Below are 26526 nucleotides of genomic sequence, written 5' to 3' on the forward strand. Positions count from 1 at the left end.
CACACTCACACTCACTCACACACATGTTGGGTTTCCATGTTTGATGGGTTCATTCGATAGACGTAATGGTTTTTCTACTGTACAAACTGTATGTTCTATCTCCTCACACTAACCCTACCCCTCACACAAAACTACAGGCATTTTTAGATTCTCAAAAAACTTAATTCTGTATGATTTATAAGCTGTTTTCCTCATGGAGACCAAAAAAAATGTCCTCACAAGGTCAAAATATACTGCTATTACTATCCTCGTTTGGTCCCCATAATGTGGGAATACCAGGTACACACACACACACACACACACACACACACACACACACACACACACACACATACCTACGTCTATTTGCCTAATGTGTGATGCCCATGCGAGAATCACAGGGAGAATAATACACTTATTTTTTAGTCAGTCTGGGAATACATGGCATACGCATATGGTCCAGTACAGGTCATTGCAAGAAGAAACAAAATCATTCAGCAGCTGAATTAACTGTAAAATCCAAAACGAAATTTACAGAACTAAACATGCAATTCAAACTGGGTTCAAGAACTTACCGTGTTTACAGGCTGAGGAAAAGATGTACTTCTTTTTTTTTCTCCTGTTGCAGCAGGTGCATGTATCCGAGGGTAGGTGTGTGTCGGGCTCACAGACTCTGTGCAGCGACGCTCAAAGATGCAGAGCGTTACAGCCAGCGGACGCACTGCGCATGCGCAGGTGCCGAGAGCCGAGCTACCGCGCATGCGCAGTGACTGGCTCAGGTGAATCGAGCGTGACGTAGGCTGTGGCGAGTGTAACGCAAATATTAATATTGACATACATGTCATACAGTTTATTAAACATAAGCAGGTCTATTTGGCAACCATGGAGACGATGGAGCAGTGTCCAGATACAAATAGCAATCTGAGGGTAATTTTAGAACCACTGACTGAAATGTATTTAGTGTCTTCAAAAACTGTATGAGCTCGAATCCCATTAACATTTTTTCCTAGTGATTTGCATACATTTTGCTTTTTAGGGAAACAAAATGAAGTGAGTCAAGCATTCTCATAGGCCTATTTCTTCATGTGAAAAATCAATTTAATCTATTCCTGTGTTTGGGTCTTCCATTCCTGTGAATAAGTAAATATATTAATCTAATATTTAACTATTCTAAATACAAAATGTTCCAGAAAAAAGAAAATCATCCCTTAATGTCCCAAAAGCAACTGTGGGGAAAAAGAAGAAGAAAAAACCCTTCTTCATACATACAGATTCTACACGTCAGATGTTTAGTAACACAATTTCAGTGTATTAAATATATAAAATGATTGAATATGTAAGATGGCATGTTATGCAGAGATGGGCAGATCTTCTTTAGGATTATTTCTCACCAGTTACATAAAGGTGATAATGAGGCCTTGCAGAAAAATAATTATGAAAAAATGTAATTAAAATCCATCTCCACATTCACAGTGCCATCATTAAATGAGTTTTGCATAATAATAATAAAATACTAGGACCCACTAGGAGACCTCACAAACTTCCAGGGAAGCCCAAATAAGTTTTACAATTATTTTATTTTATTTATATTAACATAAAACTAAAGATGCACATTAAGCTGACATTATATGTTGAGTTTGTTTGTATTACAACAGAAGCACCATAAGTACATATCAGCTCAGATATGAAGGCCTATTGTCTGGGACAAAATAATAGGGGCTTTGGATTCCAAAAAAAGTCGAGAATCATTTATAAAGTAAAAAAAAATATATATATATTTTTTTATTCATACTGATAAAAAAAAAAAAAAATTATCGCCTGAATGCACTGTAAGTCGCTTTGGATAAAAGCGTCTGCTAAATGCATAAATTTAATTTAATTTAATTGAATAAAGTCAGTGAAAACACTGGGTGAACTAGTAAGAAAGACAACAGCGCCCCCTGTAGCCAGAATGCAGTATTGACCGTAATGCCAGATGTAATATGAAACAAAAAACATAAATAATTACCACTGGAAGGATTTAATCATTTTTAATTAAAAGAGAGTTATACACAAGAAGACTTAAGAATGAAAAGTTTTTTTTTTTTTTATTGTCTCCCATGATTCAACATTCTTACACACCCAATCCACCATTAATCAACAAATCCTCAAAAAAAGCACACAGCAAAATTCTTTTATACCCAAAGAAAAATGCATGCATGTGTATGCATGTCAGTCAGTTCTCACACATTTACTGTGCATTGGTGTCTGCGTGCCGCTAAGACAGAACTGAAAATCACACGAGAATCAAAAGGTAGTTAGTTGTACATCAAATGAAAGATCAGAACCAGCTGCGAGGGTGTTTTAAGAATAAACAACTGCATTACTTTGTATTCAGTAAATCTGAACATTCCATTTGGCATCCATTGTTTGTCTGTTTGTATATTAATTTGCTCTACATTCATTTCCTTTGAAGTTTTTTTATTTCCCCCATGGTAATGCCTGAATTTAAAGCTTTTTCAGGTTAGCATGTGATTAACTCATCATCTAATCTGACCGAACGATACACTACTGTATTTGAAGAGCTGCACTCATTAGACACTTACAGCAATAATAAGAGGGGAATGATTTAGAAGAGTACTTCTTCCTCTGACATGCAAAAAAAATAAATAAATAGTAATAAAATAAAAAAAGAGAAGATGCACAGAGAAAGAACAACCCAGGCAGCTGACATGCTCTCTCATGTCAAATCAGTTTGGTTTACATTTTATACAAAATAGTGGCTTAGTTATCGAAGAAGTGCAATGCTTAAAAACAATGAAACAAAAGAACAGATAGCACAGATTGTAATTTCAAGTTGCTGGTCTATATGCATGTGTGGCTGTGTTTATCGGTCCATTCTGTGGTCTGTAGAAAGGCAATGAGAGCATCTGTTATTATACCTCCTGACAACACTGACGAAGAGCAAGGCACATCAAGTCAGAAACGAAGCCTCATCACCTTTCAATGGGATCTACAAAAGGTGCACTTTAAAAATGCATAGCAAACTTTATCACAAAAAGCCAAAGATTGAGTTGAGTTCTTGTGACAGTAAACGCAGCATAGCAAAACTTCAAGTTTTCAGATCAACATGCCCTTTAAGGCGGCAGTGTGGACATTTATGCCAATGTATTTGATTTGATACCAATATAACAGTGCGGTTACATAAAGAAAGGCTGACACCAGCGAGGTCTAAAACAGGGTGAAAAGGCAAGGTTGATTAAATCATGTTTGTCAGATAACTACTTTAAAGTCTCTACAACATTCATTTCTTCCTGACTGTATTTCGTCTACCATTAAAGTGCTGGTAACTTGATTCAAAAACAAGATTGTTTCTGTTGCGCAAGAGCGTGCAAACTCTCAGACTAAAGAAAGAGCATTCGTTTAGAAACTAAACTTCAAGTGTAAAGTCAGACACAGCAAGGACAAAGAGAGGAGCTAAGTATTTCTGTGATCAAAACGGGTTCCTGTCTCACACGTTTATTGACAGGTTTAGTGTCCTGAAAGGAGTGATATAGCGAGACATTTTTGCTTTTTATCAGTGCTCCTCCAGCCAAGAGGGAGTTTCTCCTCCCGGTAACTTTAGCTTGATGTGGAACTGTTTCAGGGTCTGTTCCAGCTGCTGCTGGTTGCCTGCGAAGTACGCGGCGATGGCGTTATGGAAGAGAATCAGCTGGTTGTGTAAAACCTTCACCTGAGGAAAAGGGAATGAAAACTGTAACCCTGAGGACGGAAATCATAAATCACAGGGCTGAAAAGAAAAAATAACTAACATCAGTATGAAAGAGATTTTTTGTTTGGGCATGTAATTGGGCAGGTTAATAATAATTATAAAAACCATTTCCATTTATTTACTTAACTGAGTTTTATTATGAGCTTTAGGTGTAGCACATTTGGCATTCACTATACTGTATTTAAATTGAAATAAAGCACAACGCTTCTTCCCCTAAAATGGGGAACCATGGTAACATAGATGTTATTAATGTTACTAGAAATAAAACTGTGGTAACTTGATAATAGCCAAAACTGTCATCTAAAAATACGTTAGTATGATTTGCTTGAGGGGGGGGGGGGTCTGAATAAATCTCTGATGTCAAAGCAGGTTTGAAAGCACAGCTTAACCATTAATTAAACTATTTCAATAAATAAAATAAATGCATACAAAAATAAAAAATGCATATTTTATTGTATTGGATTTATTGCTGATTATATCCTAAAATGTATCTGGCAAATTCAGTGGGGTCTAGTTCATTTGGGAGTCACACTTGTGTTGTTCGCAGTCAAAAGTGAACTGAAACATTTTTATTTTCAGTGAAATCAATTTGTGTTCGATAATATTTGTTCTTTTTTATTTCGTATCTTGAGAGAATTTCATGGTACTATTTAATATTTATGCAATAATTACGATCGATTTTACCCATTGAAAATAATACACACAAAAAAATATGTTTAGAATATTTTTCTATTACTTTTAAATTTTGGCAGTATTTCATGTTAAAATAGAGACAATGCCTTTAAAATACAATTTTTGAAGGCAGATTAGTTCCATCTGGTGGACGTAAAAAAAAAAAAAAAGGTAACATTTTATTTTAAGGTGTCCTTGTTACATGTTACATGTACTTACTATTATAATAACAATTAATTATGCATAATTACATGCAAGTAACCCTTACCATATAGTAAGTACATGTAGTTAATTATTCTTAAATGTATAATTACACTGTAACAAGGACACCTTAAAATAAAGTGTAACCAAGAAAAACATCTGAAATTCCATGGTTTAGCCACTAGATTCCAATAGAGCTTTCATTATTGACCGCGAAGACCACAAGTGAGACTTTTTTTTTTTTTACGACCATTTAGCCTTTTCGAATCAAGTCCACAATTTTTTTTTGTGGTCACATAGTGACTGCCATAAAAGTCAGCGCGTTTCGTACCATTCCGATGAAGTAGCGATTTTTTTTAATTTGAAAATGTTTTTTTCACCGGTCTAAAACGAAAAAAAGGGCTAGACAACTTTAGTGATAACCAACTATTTTTATGTTTATTATACATCATCTCAACAGTAAAGATCAGTCTCAATCAGCTAGAGCTCATCTTAGTCAACTTGAAAGGGCCTTCGCTACATATTTGACTTCTGTAATGCGGTACGTTGTTTCCAGGATATTAAACAAGAAAGACAAGAGGGTTGGGTTAGATCAGCCAAAAATGAAGGTTGTTTCAGAGATGGAGCACGTTACTATATTTTAAAAGATTACAGGAACATCAGAATCACATTTACAAGGTGCAGGATTTTAAATGTACATACAGTCAGTGAGTTTTTCTTTTTTTTTAACTGCCTAGGTCGCCAACTTTGCTAACATTAACCCTATAGGTACAGAATAACCCGCATAACCAGTTACTAGCTACAGCCGACAGTCCAGAAAACATGAGAAAATTCACTGACGTTTGATTTTCACCATATTAACTTCAGAAATTCATTGCATTATGTAAATGATTAAAGTATGAAAGACAAACAAGATTATTTAAATGTTGTGAATTTCACAAGATACATTTGCCTACCTTGTTTTCCTCCAGAAACTTGAGTTTGACCGAGACGTCGATGCGCATCTTTTCGTATTTTTCGCGGTGGATCTGGAAATGTTGCTGAGACTGCTCGATTTTTGGGAGCGTGTTGGCATCCCGTGGACCCAGATTGAGCTCCTCTAAATCTGTGCGATACGCGTCATACTCAATCCTACCGAAAGAGCACAGATCTTAGAGAATGAGGGTTGTTTTGCTCAATACATTAATATAAAAGTAGTACACAGTGGCTTGCGACGATCTATCCAGACCTTGCTGCTTCATATTGCTTAATGTTGATCAAGGTGTCCTCTATAGTTTTATCCACTAGAGTTTTAACACTGGAGATGAAGAAGTTGATAGCTCCAAATAGAGTTTCTCCATTTTTCGCCAGGAGTTTTTGGGTTTCAGCATTGTAGCCGAATTCCTCCTGAAACACATCAATAAATAGAGATTGCATGTATATTTGCAGCTACTAAAATAACCCAGAAATAGATACTGCAATGAGACTTTACCCCGTCTGAAAATAAATGAATTCAAATGAAATGTTACTCCCCGAGGGACCAGTGCACTTTCTGGATAGAGTCCAGTCATAAAGTATTTAGTATTCAAGGAGGAAACATCAATACCAAAAGTGTATCCAAAACAGTCCATGAATAAATGATACTGTATGGAAGGCATCCAGTTATTGTGTCAGAATTGCAATATTATTTATCAATGAAAGAGCTGAGAATCCATATATGCTACGCAGACATATCTGTGAGTGAAATATTACTGTATTCAATCCAATGCCAGAATTATGATATTTTGTACACACTGCTGTTCTAAAGTTTGGGATCAGTAAGATTTAAAAGAAGTCTCTTCTGCTCATCAAGGCTGCATTTATTTGATCAAAAATACAGAAAAAACACTAAAATTGTGAAATATTATTACTATTTAAAATATCTGTTTTCTATGTGAATATCTGTTAAACTGTAATTTATTCCTGTGATCAAAGCTGTATTTTCAGAATCATTACGCCAGTTTTCAGTGTCACATGATCTTCAGAAATCATAATAATATGCTGATTTATTATCAGTGTTGAAAACAGTTTTTGCTGCTTAAGTTTTTTTTCTTTGATGATTAACAAAATAACATCATTTAAATAAATAATAAATAAATAGAAATGTTTTGTAACAATATACACTTCCATTCAAAAGTTTGGGGTCAGTAAAGTCTTTCTTTCTTTTCTTTTTTTTAAAGAAATTAAGACTTTTATTCAGCAAGGATGTGTTAAACTGATAAAAAGTGATAGTGAAGACCTAAGTTTGACAACCAGAAAGTGTGTACTGTTTTTTTTTAACAATATTGTTTTGCCATTAAAAACCTAAAAAAAAAAAAAAATATATATATATATATGTAGGATTTTTGTGAGATCGTTGGTTCTCAGAATATTAATACGAAGTGTGAAAACACTGTTAAAATGTGTGTGCATCCTTTATAACCTCATTTAAAATTTACACTGGGAAAAAAAAAACATAAGATGCTTAATATCCATTTTTAAAAACGGACTCTGATAGCATTTCGTTTAAAATCAAGAGGCTTTGGCTGATGCAACATTACAGAGAAGAGTTCTTTATATAGTTTTTATACTTACATGTAGCTCGGGTGTTTTGAGACTAAGGTCAGCAAACGCATCGCCCAGCTGTCTCTGCGTCTGCAGCATCTGCACCAGCTGAGAGCAAAGCGTCTGCGCCAGCTTGATAATATGCTCGTACTTTCGTTTGTTGTCACGAAGAACCTCGATCTGAGCCTCCAGCTCCAGATCAACCGTACGAGAGCCGCGTCCTAACTTCTCTGACAGAATCTGCTTAGTGCACTGCGGCGAGAGGTACAGTACAAGATACAAAATGTGTTAAAGGGACAGTTCACCCAAAAATGAAAATGTGCTGTTTGTTTACTCACCCTCAGCCCAATCAAGATGTAGGTGCCTTTTCTTCTTCAGTAGAACAGTAAAGAAGATCTTTAGCTGAAACTGTGCTCCTTGGTGATTCATAAAATGTAAGTCAGCAGCTGTACGTCTTTGAGAATTAAAAAAATCAAGGAACACAAAATTAATAGCCATGGCTCCTGACGATATTTTGAGGTCTTATGAAGGGAAATGATCGGTCTGTGCAAGAAACTGAACATTATTTACAACATTATTACCTCTGATCCAGAGCCTCAGGCAAACGGTTCACTTTGTGAACGAATCATTCTTTTGAACCGGTTCTTTTTAGAGAATTAGTTGAATCAGTTCATCACATCAGACTGAAGCATCTGAATCAGTTTGTGTCTCGAGCAGCACAGATCTTCAAGTTACTCAATCAAAACTCACTTTCAGACGACTGGAAATTAGCCGAAATAGCGGCGTATCTGATTCTCTGATGAATTAACTGATTCAGCTCCAGTTCTTGAACCAGTTCACTGAAACAAACGGTCTGAAAGAACCAGTTCGTGGAAAAGAATCATATTTCCCCGTTTGCCTGAGGCTCTGGATCAGAGGTAATAATGTTGTAAATAATGTTTTTGTTTCTTGCACAGACTGATCGTTTCGCTTCATAAGACCTCAATATATCATCAGGAGCCACGGCTATTAATTTTGTGTTCCCTGATATGCTTTTTTTATTCTCAAAGAAGTGCAGCTGCTGACTTGCATTTTATGAATCACTAAGAAAAAAGTCACCTACCTCTTGGATGGCCTGAGTGTGAGTTAATTAACAGCAAATTTTCATTTTTTGGGTGAACTATCCCTTTTAACAAAATGGGCAATAAAAGAGGAAAAAACATTGAAAATAAGAAATATTTACAGGGCTACAAAAGATTTAAAGGGGCACAGAGGATATATAGAACCCTGTCTCTTTTGTGACAGCAATATTATAGAGAAGACATGAAATGATGGGGAGAATATTCAAAGGGATCATGACTGAAAAATGTCACAAGCTAGACTAAACTAGTATTGCACATGCATGTTAAAGCTAAACAGACTTTTCTGACACATGGATGCTTGAGACATTTTGAGGGAACACAGATATCATCATAACCACTACGACAGGAATCACTCACTTTATATGTGTTGACGCTCCACTTCCTCATCAGCTCCAGCTTCTCTATAGCAGGACTCTTTATGTCATCAGCGAGGACCACTGCTCCTGCCGTCTGCTGCTCTGTCAAAGCACCTGATGACAGAATGACATCCATTATATCAATATCATCCCTCTACTCTTATTGAGACGCACTGGCATAAACTATCAAGACTCAAATACGTCATCTGATGTGATAAAATGATGATGATTGGCTAAATCAAGTCAATCAATATTAACATCCAAAATAATTCTGTGTTTGACAAATCACATCTGTTTCTACTGATCAAAAACATGGTTGTTACTGGTGTTGTTATGGTTAACTAAAACAAACTCAACTAAGCATATTACAACGATTTCTGAATGATCATGTGACACTGAAAACTTGAGTAATGGCTGCTAAAAAAGCTTTGCCATCACAGAAATAAATAGCATTTTAAATTTTGACAATTTACAATTTAAATTTGTACCAATGTTTCACAATATTATTGTTTTTACTGCATTTTTAAACAAATAAACTCCAGAATTTTGCTCCAAAATATACTGGTATACATAGGGGCGTGTGATATTTATCATCAACAATAATATATTAATTGTTGTTTTAATGATGTGCGAGCTGACATTATGGAGTATGCCACTCAAAAAACAAACAGAAACATGTCTTGAGAGTCCAAAAGCATTTACTGCGTGATGAAGCAGTCAGAATGACCTGTAATTCAAGTTATGAAAGCAACAAAATATTCATAAGATACGATATAGTTGAGTAATATCACACTAGCAACAGTGCCGTTTTCCTGAATATCAGCGTATGAGCGCGATCGCAAATGTGATATTAACTTTATATAACAGTTCAACAAACATGAAGTTAATATTGAGTGAGTTACACTTTAGACACAATAGTGTTTTTTCTGTTTCGCCAGTGAAAAAGTTAGAGCAGAACATTTGTGCGTCTCAGAGCAACACTGCAGTGTTTCGTTCCTGAATTAATCTGTTTTTGAATTAATCATTTGAGTCAGTGATTCAATGATCCGTTCATGAAGACAGCACTTGCTTTGTTTCTAAATGAATCAGGCGTTTTGAATGAATTGTTTGAATAAATGATTCAATGATCCATTCATAAAGACAGTCACTTGCTTAGTTTCTAAATGAATCAGGCGTTTTGAACAAATTGTTTGAATAAATTATTCAATGATCCATTCATAAAGAGAGTCACCTACTTAGTTTCTAAATGAATCATGCGTTTTGAATGAATTGTTTGAATAAATGATTCAATGATCCATTCATAAAGACAGTCACTTGCTTAGTTTCTAAATGAATCAGGCGTTTTGAATGAATCGTTTTGAATGAATGATTCAGTGAATCGCTCATTAAGACAGGGACTTGCTGCCACCTACTGGCGGCTTTAGTGTCATATTTACTTATCCACCCCAAAAATACTGAGATATCATTTTTTGTCAGTATGAATGAAGGAGATATAAAGGAATAATAAAAGGGAGATATAGAGGAATAATAAAAGGGAGATATAGAGGAATAATAAAAAGGGGTGGTCAGCAATTACACCAAACTAATAACAGGTTGCCATGTTTCCGTCCTAATTAATTCACATAGTAGACGAGGATGAAATAATGAAAGGGGAAGTAGACAGGGAAAAAAAAGATCACAGACAACTCTGTAATGAGCCAGGAACACCTTTCTTTTCAAATTCAAATTGTCCCTCTCTCTGCAACACACTCAAAGAGAAACGCAGACAAACAAATGTGGTTCACATTAGAAGCACTGGACAGCGAGAGGATATTCTAAACACTACTAACCTAAAAACAACCCACTCTAACCTGATCTCATTTATTACAATGAAAGGAAGTGTTTTAAATGATAAACATTTTAACACTGATTCTGAGCAAACCGCGAATCTCTATGTAATCTTATGTAAACACATTCATTTGTGCATCAACTGTAGCACGCTGAGTCATTGCATGTGTTTGTGTGAAGGACAAAAGCAAATGATAGTCATGTTCAATGCATACTTAGTGTTATACCTGTGTACGGCCCCACTTGGACCACTCCCTCATTCACTGCATAGTTTTCAGGTGAATTGTGGGAGTGTGATGTGATTGGTCCAGAGAAGACATTATGTGGCACATCCTTGAAAGAAATCAAACAGGGAGAACAAGAATAAAAATGAAAGATATCACAAAGCAGTGTACTATGTTTTCTTCTTAGTTTTAGCTGTCAATCATTAATTTAAAAAAAGCGTTAAGGAACATTAGGCGCCAGGAATATTATCCGTTTTAAATCTAAACCCTGAAAACTCAGGGTTAATGTTCTTATTATTTATGAGGTCAATAACATAAATTTGACAATACAACCCATAACGGGCATATTATTGGTGAAAACGTGGCCAAGTAAAACTGCAGTGTGCGTTTGAAGTCACCTTAAGTGTACAAATGTGACCCTGGAGCACAAAACCAGTCATAAGGGTCAATTTTTCGAAATTGAGATTTATACATCATCTGAAAGCTGAATAAATAATATTTCCATTGATGTATGGTTTGTTAGGATATGACAATATTTGGCTGAGATACAACTATTTGAAAATCTGGAATCTGAGGGTGCAAAAAAATCTAAATATTGAGAAAATCATCTTTAAAGTTGTCCAAATTAAGTTCTTAGCAATGCATATTACTAATCAAAAATTAAGTTTTGATATATTTACGGTAGGAAATGTACAAAATATCTTCATGGAACATGATCTTTACTTAATATCCTAATGATTTTTGGCATAAAAGAAAAATCTATAATTCTGACCCATACAATGTATTTTTGGCTATTGCTACAAATATACCCCAGCGACTTGAGACTGCTTTTGTGCTCCAGGCTCACAAATGCATATAAACATATTACAGCGTCTCTTCTTGACTCGAAAAGTTTTTTCCCCTCAGACACTGAAACTAAATACAGCGTGTGTGTGAAAGTTTCTGTGACTTTACAAAGTTCATGAATATTTAATGAGGTAAGCACTAATTAATTTATGATTGGTCGGCTGTTGCTAAACAACTCGCCGTGTCATTCTAGCGCCATTGTTTCACATTGTACACATCTGGCGACACCAAACGCATGTATAATCAAGGGTTAAAAGAGGTGCTAGACATCATTCACAACTATTTGTGTGAAACATTGCTTTAACCAGGTACTTTTAGTGATGGCCGGCGATTCAAGGTGTCTAGTTCTTCTGTTTAATGTGATGAAAGTCCACACTCAAGACAAATTCCTCACAAGGTTAAAAAAGACTACTACTTAGGGGTGTGCGATACGATAATATCGTAATTGTTGTTTTAATCAGAGCCGCATTAGCATTGACTGCGTGATGAAGTCTATTAGAATGCAGTCAGAATGATCATATAATTCAAGTTACGAAGCCAACAAAATATCCCTGTATGGGTTTTTATTTTATAAGATTTGATATAGTTAAGTAACAATAGTCAATAACTAACAATATAATAGTATGTCTATTCGTATCAATAATTAGGAACATAACTGCTGCAGTCATAATACCTAATGTCATTGTCATTATGTGTCATTGTACATTATACTTAGGAAACATTGATATCCAAACATTCTGTGTTCAAATGGCACCATTGATAGTTGAGCTCTGTTCAGGACAAGAGCAGTTTAGAAACAGTGGAAGCGGTGCATGATGGGAGGTTTGTTCTCTGTAGGATGTCTTACCATCTGAAACACTTCCTCGTGACTCTTGTCTGCTTCTCCGTTTCTGGTGACTGAGATTTGAGCAGCCGGGTTTCTGTGGGCCTCCTCTGCCATAGCCACCTTCAACACACACACACAGACACAGACACAGACACAGACACAGACACACACACACAGACACAGACACACACACACACACACAGACACAGACACATACACAGACACATACACACACACACACACACACACACACAGACACACACAGACACACAGACAGACACGCACACGCACAGACACAGACACACACAGACACACACACAGACACACAATAACTAGGAGAACTAGGACAAAACAGCGTTAAAGCTAGAGTTCAGATGCAGAGCGCTACCTCCACCAGAAAGCTTTGCACAACCGCAGCTTGTCAGGGCTCGTGAAGGGTTAACTGCAGCACCACAAGCAAAGAAAATTAAGGTGTAAAAACCCCCAAACCGATCAGGTCAGCTGCTGCTGTAGAATAATTATTTTAAATCAACAGGGAAACAGAACAAGTAGTTAATCAAGGTACAGGAATAATAGCCAAGTCTGACTACACTGCCATCTGGTGATCATTTTTATCAGGTTGGGGCTGATATACACATTTTCATATACACTAGCATTAAAGTTTTTTTTTTTTTTTTTAAGAAATGCTATACTTTTATTCAGCAAGGATGCATTAAATTTATTAAAATAGACAGCAAATGCATTTTGTTAAAAGAGATTTCTATTTCAAATAAACGCTGTTGTTTTTAACTTCTTATTTAAGGAATCCTATAAAAAACAACAACAACAAAAACAAAAAACAAATCTGCATAGACTATTAGCATAATTTCTGAGTAATGATGCTGAAAACTGCCATCATTTTCACATTTAAAATAATACATAAATTTAACTACATCAATAATGAATTTAAAATATATAAAATAGAAAAGTTATTTTAAATTGTAATAATATGTCATTATATTAATGCTTTACTGCATTTCTATCAAATAAATGCAACCCTAAGAGCATAAGAGGCTTCTTTTAAAGAAAAACAAAATCGTAACGATCCCAAACTTTTGAATGGTAGTGTATTATATTTTATCCTATATGCAGGAATATAATAAAATGCCACTTTAATAAATACAAACATATTTTTACAAAACAGTACAGTATATGTTGCCTTTCTTTCCAGCTGACACTACCCATAATTTTCAATATAACTGGTGTATAACATATAGTCTTGACAAAAGAACAAATGTAATTAGGGCTAAATCTGACCTATTCTTTTAATAAATATAAACCTACAAAATGTCTGTTTGAGTAATACATGCAGTAATGCTGTAAAAGTCACCACCAGAGCGTCCTCGATTTGTCTAATTTCATCTAATAATGAATGAAAAGTGGACATGCACAGATTCACCCATGGTTGGATGAACAAAACACAACACTGTGCAAGAAAAGGGCTGCTTTCTCAGGGACGTATTAAGCATTTGTCCAGGTCAGAGACAGAGTCACAGCAGAAACAGTACAACATGTGCTCTATAGACCAAAAAAAAATGCTTCTTCTGGGACGTCCCAAAACCACACCCTCTCTTGTTTCCTTTCCTTTCCTATCCAACTAAATAATAATAATAATAATAATTATTAACGATTTGAAATGCATTTTTAAATTTAAAGAAATGCTGAATCTTTTCTTTCTTCATCTATGGAAAAAAAAAAAAATCACACAAAAAAATAATTGATGACCACAAGTTCATCTATAATCCTGTTAGGGATAAAATAACTACAGCACAGCGTGATGGAGTAATATATCATATATTAAGATATATATACTGATATATCTTAATATATCAGTCTTTGGGCTTATTGTAAGGTAAAAACAGGAAAAAATGATTCAAACCGCACTTAACTCTATACAATGACAAAAGTGAACGTGAGAGGGAGAGCAAGCGAAAACTCATTAATGAGATGAAGCATACGTGACATTGCATCAGAAAGTTGCGTGCCAAATGGCTAAGAAGATTGCTGATGAGTCTTTAAACGCTCCAATAAAACACTGACGTCCACTGCATTACAGTTTTAATGACACAACCAAAGCTAGACTTCTATTTACACTCGTTCACCTCATTAACTTTTACTGAAAGACACATGAAAAAAGAGAAATATTCAATCACTCAAACCAGCGACCATAACCAATCTGACAAATGAACATGGACACGATGCAGGAGGGTTATACTGTGGAAACCAATAACAGATCAATAGTGAAGTATTAGTAGTAGTTATTTATTTTTATTGCCATGTCAGCATCTAAGGCTATTTTCATGGCAAAAACGGAGTGTGGATAACACAAGAGTTACATAAACACTAAATAAAAACCAAGCAAACACAAAAATTTGTTCATTTTTTTGTTGTTGTTGTTAAATTAACATATGATTAAAAATAAAAAAATCTAAAATCTTTTCTGGTAAAATCTTGCTAAACAAGTCCCTGAGTGAATATGTTTAATGGAAAGGGGGGTCTTGCAGAACATGCATAGAGTTGGGTCTTCACCTTTAAGCAGATAAAATAGTGAATATCAGTATAAAAAAAATATATCAAAATTGCAGTCAAATCATTTATCGGCCTGTGCCGGTTTTGGAAAGATGGCATGTGCTTGAAAGGATGGACGTGTGTGTGGTCTAATTCAGTATTGTGATAATACTTTCAAAACAGTGTGATATTTGCATATTTTACAAACTGACATAATGTACAGCCCACCGGTAGGTTTCTACTGTAAAAGCATTACTGTTATATGTTATGGCTGATGACTGATAATTATTTCTATATTGCTTCTATACTATGTTGCATAAAAAAAAAGAAAAAGAAAACAAATAAATGTAAACATTTGGATAGTTCTATTATGATTTTAAGACAAAGATCTGCTAACAGTGTTGATAAGAGTAACTTTAAATGAGTGCTACATAACAGCAAAGCTAAAAACAGGTGGAAATGAGCATTCGCAATTTAATATCCAATATACTGATATATTACAGATTTCCATCACTATACAACAAACATCAATAAATCCAAAAGTGCCTACTTCAGTTACATATGCAAATGAAAGCAAGGTTTGTTGTCACTATTTGGTACCAGGTTGCAATTTAAGCAAAATAACAGCTTACTTCAAGGTGGTTTGATTTCACGGTGCCCTTGCATGTGGCTTAATATGTAACTACAAGAACGGCTATTAAGGTTTGTGTTCTGCTGCGAGGCTCAGTGATTTGAATCTTCAAGACAGGAGGCTTGTTTGTCTGGCCGGTGAAAACAGCACACAGTGCATGAATCTTTCAGAGCCACCTGAAGCCATCGTGCCAGGAGGTCAGTGACTCTAAACTCTCTCAGATGAATCACATGAATCTTATGAGCGATTCAAATCTGGATAGATCTGGCATTGCATTCGGTTTCACGTGAGTCCGTTTGTGCTCCAGTGACGGCCAAGCATTATCTTTTGCAGGCACAACTCAAAAAGCCCCTATTTCACAGTGTCACAGTTTGTCAGCATGCAACAGATTTGATGATTAAAGCAGCGTTTATGAACAGCGCCTCGGTCAAGTGCAGCAGAAGAGTCCCCTAGAGTTCAGTCGCTTAGAGACGTTAACAAAGAGAGCAACGGCAATCTGTTCAGACAGAGCCCTTATCACCATCTCCTCATGAAAGCCACATAAGTCTAATAAATGCTCAAGGAAAACTAAAGATGGGTCTCTTAAGCAAACCTCTTAGTTATCAGAAGAAAAGGAAAGACTTTTAACAAGATAAAGCATCAAATAAACATTTTCTTTATCAGGACAGGCTGTAGAACGGTTTGAATCATACTTATAGATAAAAGTGCAGAACAGAGTTTTTTTTCACCGTCACTTTGTTATTGACAGGAACTTAGCGTGTGGTTGCTATTGTAAAAAGTAAAAAAAAAACATAGTTGGTAATAGAAGTGTGCTGTTGTCCAATGCTTCATCTAAAATTAAAAAATGAATGAAACTATGTTTAAATTATTGGTATACAGTAGGCTACATATAGTTTTTGTGCCATATTAATAGAAAGATTGCATGGAGTATTTGTACTTCAAAAAATATTATTTGATGAAAAAACCTCGTTGGCTAGAAAAAAAAAAAAGAGTGACATGTTGCAGCAAATAAAAATACACTATATACTAAAAAACGTTTGTTCACCAAACTAATCATCTGCTTTAGAAAGAAATGTTCACACTTCTCTGCTAGGATTCCACTGTTGCATTAAGAGGATTATTAATAAGTTGAGATAATCACTGATATATAATTAATTATAATTGAAAATAAATTAGGGATGCACGATATATCGGCCACCATATCGGTATCGGCCGATAAATTATGGCTGATGACCAATAAATGGTTATGTTATTAAAATTCTGAAAAAACAGTTGCAGCAAATAAAAATATACAATGTAAAATTAATTACAAAAAAAAAACTGTAATATGCATCACATAACTACAATGCACAACAACGACAAGTCTGCAAACTAAAAAGCATAAAAAAGTAAAATATTTAAATGCAATAATAACAGCGACAGCCAAGCAAAATGTACCAGAACAGGCTAAAGAAATGCACCACCACCTGCACAGAGAACCTCACGAAGACATGGAAAGAGAGAGATATGATTCATAATTCATTCAGGTAGAGGTCTAGCTCTTCTAAATTCACAGATAACTCAGCTGATTCAAATTATATTTAAAAAAGCCTGAAATCACAGCGACATGTACTCTCAGAAAAAAGGTACAAAAGCTGTCACTGGGGCGGTATCTTCTTCTCAAAAGGCACACCTTTGTACCTAAAGAGTCCATATTGGTACCTTAAAGATACATATAAGTATTTAAAGTGTACATATTAGTACCTAAAAGGTACAAAAGTGTACCTTTTGAAAAGGTACTGCCCCAGTGACAGCTTTTGTACCTTTTTTTTCTGAGAGTGAAAAATGAGATCAAGCATAAGCCAAGCTACAGCTCATTACTGTCACCTTCACATCAGCTTCTGCTGCCACACTGCTCGTCGCTTCAGCATTATCCTCAACTATTCCACTAGTTTTACTCTGGGCCTGAGAATGCTCATCCTCATCATCCTCATCAAGAGTATATTTGTGGTTTCCAACTTCCTTGTCCTCCTCACTGATGTCAATTTCAGTCATGTGTGTCTCATCCAGGCTGTTTTTGCTTTCCTCTGATTGACTCAGAGAGTCAGCAGTATTTTGAGGGCCCTGCTCGTTAGGGTCCGACCGATTATCCTGCGAGGCATTCTTCTCCGAGTCAAAACTAGCTTCTGACATTCCTGAAAGTAAACATAGGTGTGAGCAACTGACCGACTGTTTTTCCTTCTTGTGCTGAATTCAAGTAAATGTTAGAATTCCACTGAGGCTGAGGTTTCAAGAAGGCATTCTGGCATTATGCTGCACATCACAGAATAAAAGTGCATTTGAAGTACAAACAACCTGTAATTATTACAGGCCATTATTATACCCAGAAACCAGCATTGAATGCCGAAATTGAATTTTCAATGACAGAGCTTGAAAAAGATGGGTTAGTAAATCAGCATATGCACATTCTTTCTGATCGTATGTTAGTTTTAAATGCATTTTAGTTAATATTATGTGACAAAGTCATATGCAGTGCATCTTATAAACTTGCATCCTACATTCCTCTAGACAAAGAAATTCTAATTCAGTAAATAAATGTGTCCACTCACTAAAATGACATTTGCAGCACTTAGTTTGTACATCAGTCTACACTACTCACATCCAAAATGTTTATGGTTCAACAAGGACATAGATACTTATAAAGCAGACTAAACTAGACTAAATGCAGCTTAATGAATAATGAAATCAGTGTCTCTATGTCTGTGTGAGTTCACCTAGAAAGTGGAGTTATTATGGGCTTGTATAATAAAGCTCCAATTACACATGGTGATATGCTTTCTCCAAACCAAGGCTCGGATATCATTTAATTATTGAGTTCTACATATTTTCATATACAGCAAACGACAATATCAAAAATGGTAAATTCAATGCCAAAAGCAACTCCATAATATTATTGCACTGCCTCATCTGTCAAATTTCATACGTTTACTGCATGTAATTAAAATGTGTCCTAGTTTTAGAGATTGTTAAACCATCTTGTACAAGGAAATTGTGTACATTGTGATAATTCACTCACCCAGTCAATAACTGAGGCAGTTTGAAATTAAATATTCATAAAGTTTAAGCATCTATTTAGTTTTAACAGAAGGAGGGTAAAAGTAGGCCATAAACAACTGCAGGAGGAAGCCCACTTTTCCTTTAAAAAAAAAAGAAAAGAAAAAAAAAGAAGCCATAAACAATAAAATGATGAAACCTAATACGGCGAAGGCTTAGGTCACGCTTTGCACTCCTCATTGGAGAGTCCAGTCACGTGACCTAGTTAATATTCATAAGCTAATCATTCGCCATAGTAGATGGACACGTAAACGATTTTTCACTTTTCAGGCAGAACACGCAGAAACCCAAAAGCAATACAAGGTGTTTGCTAAAAACCATCTGCTTTGTAAACACAAGTTTTGTTGTTTAATTAACACGGTCTTTCTTCTTCCTTCCTGGAATCCGAGCTCTCAGTGTTGCTTCATTGTTGCGCCGCGCGTCACAAAGTTGCAATCGAGTTACTTCCTTTGCCTCGAGCGCTTCAGTCGAGTTATGCGTCACAAAACGCCGTAAACCTGCACTTTTACTCTCTATGCCGCTTTTATATCAATGATACGACCGTCATTAAGCATGAACATAATTGATAGCATAATTATGACGGGGTGACATTCAGTTTTTTTAACCCCACTTCTACTCTTCTCCTCATCATCCAAGGCGAGAAACGATCTGAACCGAGTAGACAATACGTCGACAGTCTGTTATTCTGTCTGAATGTCCTTCAGTCACTTTTCCCCATAGCAGGAGAGGCAGAGGATCAGCCCTGCATGCTTTAGCCATCACACACACACACACAGGAGCAGCGATGCAACAGTTGATAGTTCATCAGCACTCACCTGCTTCTCTTTCCTGCTGCACGGCTCTTTTCATAAAAATGGGCTCGGCTTGAGTTTGAGTTGCTGTGGGTCTCTTAGACACCCAGTGAATCCCTCCACAGCTCAGTGAAAGTCTTTTCAAACACACCCGGAAGAGGACGTGTGTGTGTGTGTGTGTGTGTGTGTGTGTGTGTGTGTCAGATATTCCTGGAACCACAGCATGTCTGTCTCCTAGCGGTCAAGCCAACAATGCAACATCGAGAAACAATGCACAGCATACACAACCAGCAATATCCATCAAAAGCAGTGTATTATTCATGCATGTGCTATTATAGTAGCCTACGTGTTTGCATGCGTTTTTTTGCTTTCATTTATATTTATTTAAAAAAAAAAAATTAAGGAATAAAAATCAGTTTAAGATTTTCTTTTGAAATGTATTTGCTCTTGTTCTACAAATGCTACAAATTCCACAAATGCTACAGCTCATCAATAATCAAATGACATTACTTGGTGGTGGGTGTAAATAAATGCACTTGTATTTAGCTTTAATGTATATTTATTTCAGTTTTAGTTCAACTTATTTAGTTTCAGTTAGTTGCCAAGGCAGCATTCCTCATTTTCGTTTAAGCTTAAATACAGAAATGAATTAAAGATAAAAACAATTCAGAATACAAATATTACATCATACTGTCTTGAATCACTATAAAATAATCTTTTATAGGCCTACACCTGTCTTCAGAAGAGGCACTGGGTACATTAACTGTACATTTACTCCAAAAGAATAAAACTAATATTGCCTTTGTGGTCTCCTCAATCATCTTTCTGAAATGTAGAATAAAAATCACAATAACCCTGATAAACTGATAGGCCTGCTATCAAACTATTTTCATATTAAATGATACTTTTAGAGTGGGATATCTGCAGTGTTTTGAGTGCATGCATGCATATAAAACATTTCAGCCACTAGATGGCATCTTTTATTTGAGTTACATTTTTTCGCGATTTTATTGTTAAAATGTACATTTTAATATAATACAGTTGGATATAATGCAACATTCAGTGTGAGTACCACTGCTTTCAAATTAGGGACTGTGATTTTATTCTGTTGGAAGCCCTAATTTTAACAGTAATAAAATAAAAATGCATGTAGTTTTGAGGAAAAATGCTCTCAGCACTGAATTGTAAAAGGCAGATTTAGTTCTAAAAAAAATTCTGAATTGATAGCCATCCACTAGAGGGACCTACAGACCACAAATACCTGCAACAATAGAACACGTTAATAATGTAAAGTCAAACAATCTTTGTATACATATTGTTAAAAAAGATACTTTTTAGAAATAAAAACACACCGATTTTCTTTTAACTTTTATTTGCTCTTATTTTGTATCGTGTGACTGTTGAAGAAAAATGATACAAGTTACATCACATGGCGGTGGGTGTAAATAAATGCACTTAACACTAATGAAATGACAACATATTGCTACTGTGACGAACAAATCAAACGCAACAGGTTTTGAAACTATGTACAAGCATAAAAATCTGAATATTTACAGAGTGCCACAAAAGTTTGGATATTATCTTGAGATGTTTTCCACCAACTAACTGCACAATAAAATACAATTGAATCAACATTGCTGTATAACGGTGCAGAACAGAGAAACCAGCATGTGACATCACTCTGGGTATTCATACGGCAAAACAAAAGAAAACAGCACACAACTCTGCGAGCATAACAAGACACAGACCAGTACAACATTATTAACATAACTGACACAGAAAGGAAATAAACCAATACTATATAAAACTGCTGATAATTGTAATTTAAAGGACACAATATTGAAACAGTGCAGTAATTAGTCTCAAGTAGAAAGAAACCATGAATTTGTTGGTCTGGGGGAGAAATGAAAACATTCACATTTACATACAGGCTAGTGTTACATGGGATATTTTTAAACGTTGAGAATAGAGCCAGCTATCTCAAAACTACTCACACAAGCACTCTCACTTATTTACTGCGGCAGGTTCAAGTCCACGCAGACCATGCATTGCTGAAAAACATGTTTCTTAATGATATTTGATAGAGGAACAATATTTGTCAAATGACATGCATTTCATCTTGTGGCCTTAAAACTTTTAATACCAACAATTTCAACTTCTCACATGCACTATATTTCCAAAATATATGATCACCCCTTTCTAATTAATGGGTCTGGTTATTCCAGTAATTTCTGTGAGGACAATTAATGCAACGGCATACAACGGCATTCTAGAAAATGTTGTGATTTTAACTTGTTTGTTGGTGTATTGTCGTTCAGAAACAGAAAAATGCCCTCCCCAAACTCTACAATGACATTGTATAGTATAGCATTAAAGTGAAGGTTCACCCAAAAATCATTCTCTTGTGTCATTCCAAATCAAACCTATAAGTCTATATTCCTCATCTTCAAAACACAAATGAAGATAATTTTAAGTGCATTCAAACAAATCTTTGATGCTTCAAAAAGTTCAAGAAGTAATCCATATGAATACAGCGGTTTAATCCAAGTCTTCTGAAGATACACAATTACTTTATACGATGAACAGATTTAATTTCGGCTTTTATTGACATAAAAACATTGACTGATGCACATGCATAGGGACAATATGGTAAAAACGGAAGCTCAACTGCACTTGCTTGTCATGCAAGAATAAATCTCATTGGTTCTTGCAGAAGCTCAAACATGCTTGTGTGACAAAAACAAACCTCACTGGTTGTTATGAATCAAGCAGAAATATTCGAGCTTCCATTTACCATATTTTTTGTGCACATGTGCATTGATCAATGTTTATATAATGAAATCTGTTCATCATATGAAGCGATTGTATCTCTTCAGAAGACTTGGATTCAACTGTTCAATTCATATGAATTACTTTAACAATGTCTTTACTGTAAGAACTTTTGTAAGCATTGCAGTTTTGGTGACGTGGACTTTCAATGCAGGGACATATATAAATAATGGAATAGCAGAACTCATTAATTAGAACATACTTCTGGCCATATAATGTATCATCTCATTCATTTAATCCAATTACAATAAAAAAAATAACAGTGAAAATTGACTTTATGCTAGAAGATATATATGTCAGGACAGTTTTGGGGCTCTATAGTTACAAATGTTTGAAGAGAGGAATAAGCGAATGAGCTTTGTGAATAGTTAATACGACAGATGAAGCAAACTGACAGAACGTATAAGGGAAAACGAAAAGGTGAATCTATGCTAGGTGCATATCATCTCCATCACCCTCGATCCTGAACTCTGACTGGCCAGGGAAAGCAGACATTAGGGTTTTGAATGCATTTATCTACGGTGTGACTGTTACAGGTCTTCATATTCAAGACCATTTGAGTGCTCTGATTAGAGGAGAATCCTAGCACTGAAGTTTGCGAATACTGCGAGAAATTCTCTTGAACTCCCGCTGACCCTTCTGCCAGCGCTTCAGCGACATGATGACCAGATCTCCATCCATCTTCTGGCCCATCACCAGATAAGCAGCATTGATGTCGTTCATTTCATCACACACGCACTGAAGACCATCTTTCAGCCAGAGCACCGTCTTCTTGAGGTCACGCTCAGTAATGCCTCCATTCAGCTTGTAGATAGTTCTGCTCTTGGTTTCTGGAATGATCTTGGTGTCGCCATTCATGTAGGAGATCTCCTTGACTTTGATCTTTAAAGCTGGTGTGTAAATACGATTGAAGGTTGAGGACAATGGATATAAACAACTGCTTGAATTCAAGGTAGACCAAATAGATGAATGACTTTTGTCTAAACTCTTTACAATGAATGTTTTTGGATATTATTTTCACTTTATAGGGTCCTATGCTTAAAAGCCAGAAACCAGCCTAAGCTGGTTTGTTGGTCTGGTCTTTTGACTAGTTTTTGAGGAATGTTTTGCAAGCTAAACCAGGATAAGAGTCCATCCTAAATCAGTTAAGACCAGTAAACCAGCCTAGGCTGGTTTAAGCAGGTTTTCCAGCAGTTACAGAATATGATTAAAAGAGTTCTTGATGTTATATTATAGGTTCTTCAAAGCATCAGATGGTTTTCAAATACGTGCATAAATAATCAAAAATTATTAAATGATTTGTGGGATTTAAATGATAGTTCCCCCCAAAATAAAATTTCTGTGATCATTTACTCATCCTCATGTTGATCTAAACCTGTATGCATTTCTTTCTTCTATGTAACACAAAAGAAACTGATCTGTCTCTGATTTTTTTTTTTTTTGGCCTGTATGAAGACTGGCTGTTTTGGACCCCATTGACTTTCATTGTATGGACAAAAATATTCATAAAAATATCTTCACTTGCATTCTGCAAAAGAAAGCAGGTCAAACAGAACAATAGTCACTGGGGTATATTTGTAGCAATAGCCAACAATACATCGTATGGGTCAAAATTATACATTTTTCTTTTATGCCAAAAATCATTAGGATATTAAGTAAAGATCATGTTCCATGAAGATATTTAGTAAATTTCCTACCGTAAATATATCAAAACTTAATTTTTGATTAGTAATATGCATTGCTAAGAACTTCATTTGGACAACTTTAAAGATGATTTTCTCAATATTTAGGTTTTTTTGCACCCTCAGATTCCAGATTTTCAAATAGTTGTATCTCGGCCAAATATTGTCCTATCCTAACAAACCATACATCAATGGAAAGCTTATTAATTCAGCTTTCAGATGATGTATAAATCTCAATTTCGAAAAATTGACCCTTATGACTGGTTTTGTGCTCCAGGGTCACATATGAGGGTCAGTAAATGATCGTCATGTTTTTGGGTGAACCCTGTTCGCTTATTAGGCTGCATAGCCCTAATGCACCTTTATTTTTAGAAGTGTAAAGCAGAGACACACCACTATATTAATTGAGATGCTTAAAACAATGATAACATATAGCCTTACCAAAGTCATTTTTGCACAGGCTGTCCACAATTTCATTGTCATTCTCAGGCTTTTCTTTGCAGGCATCACACACCCTTGGAACTGGGCAAAAAATGATCATCATAGCAGAAAAAGTAAAGGGTCAACATGCATCTAAAAAGTGACTGTAATGAAGCGTTCCTACCTTCCTTGGTGACTGGCACTAAAGCATCTGCGCCCGCAGGTGGTATGCACAGGTCATTATCCAGAGGGAAGCGATTGCAGTCTAGCATGTCCGGCCAAGGGAACCCGAAAGCGGCCATCACCGGAGCGCAGCCGCTCTTCACGCTCTCACACAGCGACCTGCACGGCTGAATCGGCTCGTCCAGATCATCCAGACACACCGGAGCAAACAGAGAGCACAGAAACTTCTTGGTGTCCGGGTGACACTGTTTTTGCACCAGAGGGGTCCAGGAGGATGCCTGCTGCAGAACCTCGTTCATGGTTTCGTGTCCGAGGAGGTTGGGCAGACGCATGCCCGTGTACTCGATGTCATGGCACAGGAGCAGGTTTGCAGGTATGGGTTTGCAGTTGCTCTTTTTCTGAAAGAGCTCGGGCTGATCGAAGGCGTATAATCCGTGAAGCGCATCCAGATATCCAGGTAAGGAGAGCGCAAGCAGCAGAGCCAGACACGCGCGCAACATTGTTTCACTGGACAGCGCGCGGATAATTAACTGAGTGAGTGCGCTTCTCTACCAACCTGCTCTTCTCACAGCACAGTCTGGGCGGAGCGAGGGAAAGCGCTCAGATGTCCATTGTGCTGGTTTATGCATATGGGCTGTGCCTCAAAAAAGCTAGTTAGTTGCAGCGTTCGAAGTCATTTATCCTCCTTGACCCACACTTATTGTTTATATCAAGACATAAAGAGATTCAATATCGAGGTCAATACAAACGTTAAGTAGCCTATATACAAACGCAAAAATGCATTAAAAATAAAACTTCATTTAATCTAATTCCTGCCTTTGCATTCAGTTGTTTGGGTCAGTTGCACAACTTAACTCAGTTTGTCTGGTTTTACCCTAGAACTGTATTATTTGGTAACACTTTACAATAAGGTTCATTAGTTTAGTTAACATGAACTACGCATGAACAATACTTATACAGCATTTATTAATCTCAGTCAATGTTAATTTCAACATTTACTAATGCATTATTAAAATCAAAAGTTGTGCTTGTTAGCATTAGTTAATGCAACTAACATGAACTAACAATGAACAACTGTATTTTTATTAACTAACATTAACAAAGATTAATAAATACTGTAATAAATGTATTGTTCATTGTTTGTTCATGTTATGTAACCTTATTGTAAAGTGTTACCTATTATTTAAAAGCTTGTTCCAAAAGAGGAACGTAAGAGGAGTGTAGGCCTAACAGTATAGTTTTAAATTGCAATACAAAAGAAAAACTTATATTTAACTTATATATATAGTTGTGTACTTGAAGCATACTACTATTAAACTGAAAGTACACTTAACAGCAGTGTTGGGGGTAATGCATAACAAGTAACGCAAGTTATGTAATCAGATTACTTTTTTCAAGTAACTAGTAAAGTAACACATTACTTTCCATAAAAAGTAACTAAGTAACGTAATTAGTTACTTTTTTATGGAGTAACGCAATATTGTAATGCATTACTTTTAAAAGTAACTTTCCCCAACACTGCTTAACAGCATACTTTTATAAACTAAAAAAGTGCCAATTTAGTCACAAGAAGTATACATTGTACATTTTGATTTTTATTATATTTAATACATAAAGTAAACCTGGAAAATAAACTTGAACTTTCCTCAAGTTTGCTTAAAGGTATAGTTCACCCAAAAATGAAAACTGTCATCATTTACTCACCCTCAAGATGCACAAGTTTCTTTCTTCCGTTGAACAAAGAGTAAATAACAGAGTTTTCATTTTTGGGTGAACTATCCCACTAATAAAATTAAATTTTTTTGTAAGGGTGCTTCTAGTTCATAAGAAATAACTCTTAACGCAATAGAAATATTCTGGGTTCCTCAAACAATCTTTCAGTGAACATTTCTCAAAAGAACCATTTTACTCATATTACTATCGGAAAATATGTAAGATATTCATTTGGTTTTTTGCAAGCGATCTTTTGCAGTAAGGCTTTAATT

General features: G+C 35.7%; 3 protein-coding genes across 3 annotated transcripts in view; all 3 read right to left on the reverse strand.

Annotated features, from left to right (window-relative positions):
* The window catches only part of LOC107700311 (FH2 domain-containing protein 1-like), a 23940-nt gene extending 23310 nt beyond the window's left edge, over positions 1-630 (reverse strand). Inside the window, exon 1 of the mRNA XM_016501933.1 lies at positions 555-630. The gene's annotated coding sequence lies outside the window, so the exon portion shown is untranslated. The remainder of the gene's footprint in view (positions 1-554) is intronic.
* Positions 631-2637: 2007 nt separating this feature from the next.
* Positions 2638-19663, reverse strand: LOC107700312 (arfaptin-1-like). The gene is made up of 9 exons (XM_016501935.1): positions 19452-19663; positions 17410-17717; positions 12387-12485; positions 10697-10802; positions 8644-8756; positions 7196-7417; positions 5832-5989; positions 5560-5734; positions 2638-3691 (listed from the first exon to the last, which is right to left on the reverse strand). The coding sequence occupies exons 1-9, from the start codon at positions 19483-19485 to the stop codon at positions 3536-3538; spliced, it is 1371 nt and encodes a 456-aa protein (XP_016357421.1). The 5' UTR covers positions 19486-19663; the 3' UTR covers positions 2638-3535.
* A 2763-nt stretch (positions 19664-22426) lies between these two features.
* Positions 22427-25126, reverse strand: LOC107700275 (secreted frizzled-related protein 2-like). Its single transcript, XM_016501881.1, has 3 exons — positions 24543-25126; positions 24380-24460; positions 22427-23146 (listed from the first exon to the last, which is right to left on the reverse strand). The coding sequence occupies exons 1-3, from the start codon at positions 25039-25041 to the stop codon at positions 22839-22841; spliced, it is 888 nt and encodes a 295-aa protein (XP_016357367.1). The 5' UTR covers positions 25042-25126; the 3' UTR covers positions 22427-22838.
* Positions 25127-26526: the final 1400 nt, after the last annotated feature.

This window comes from Sinocyclocheilus anshuiensis, unplaced genomic scaffold (genome assembly GCF_001515605.1).
Source record: "Sinocyclocheilus anshuiensis isolate Anshui unplaced genomic scaffold, SAMN03320099.WGS_v1.1 scaffold326, whole genome shotgun sequence".
In the NCBI taxonomy this organism is placed as follows: Eukaryota; Metazoa; Chordata; class Actinopteri; order Cypriniformes; family Cyprinidae; genus Sinocyclocheilus; species Sinocyclocheilus anshuiensis.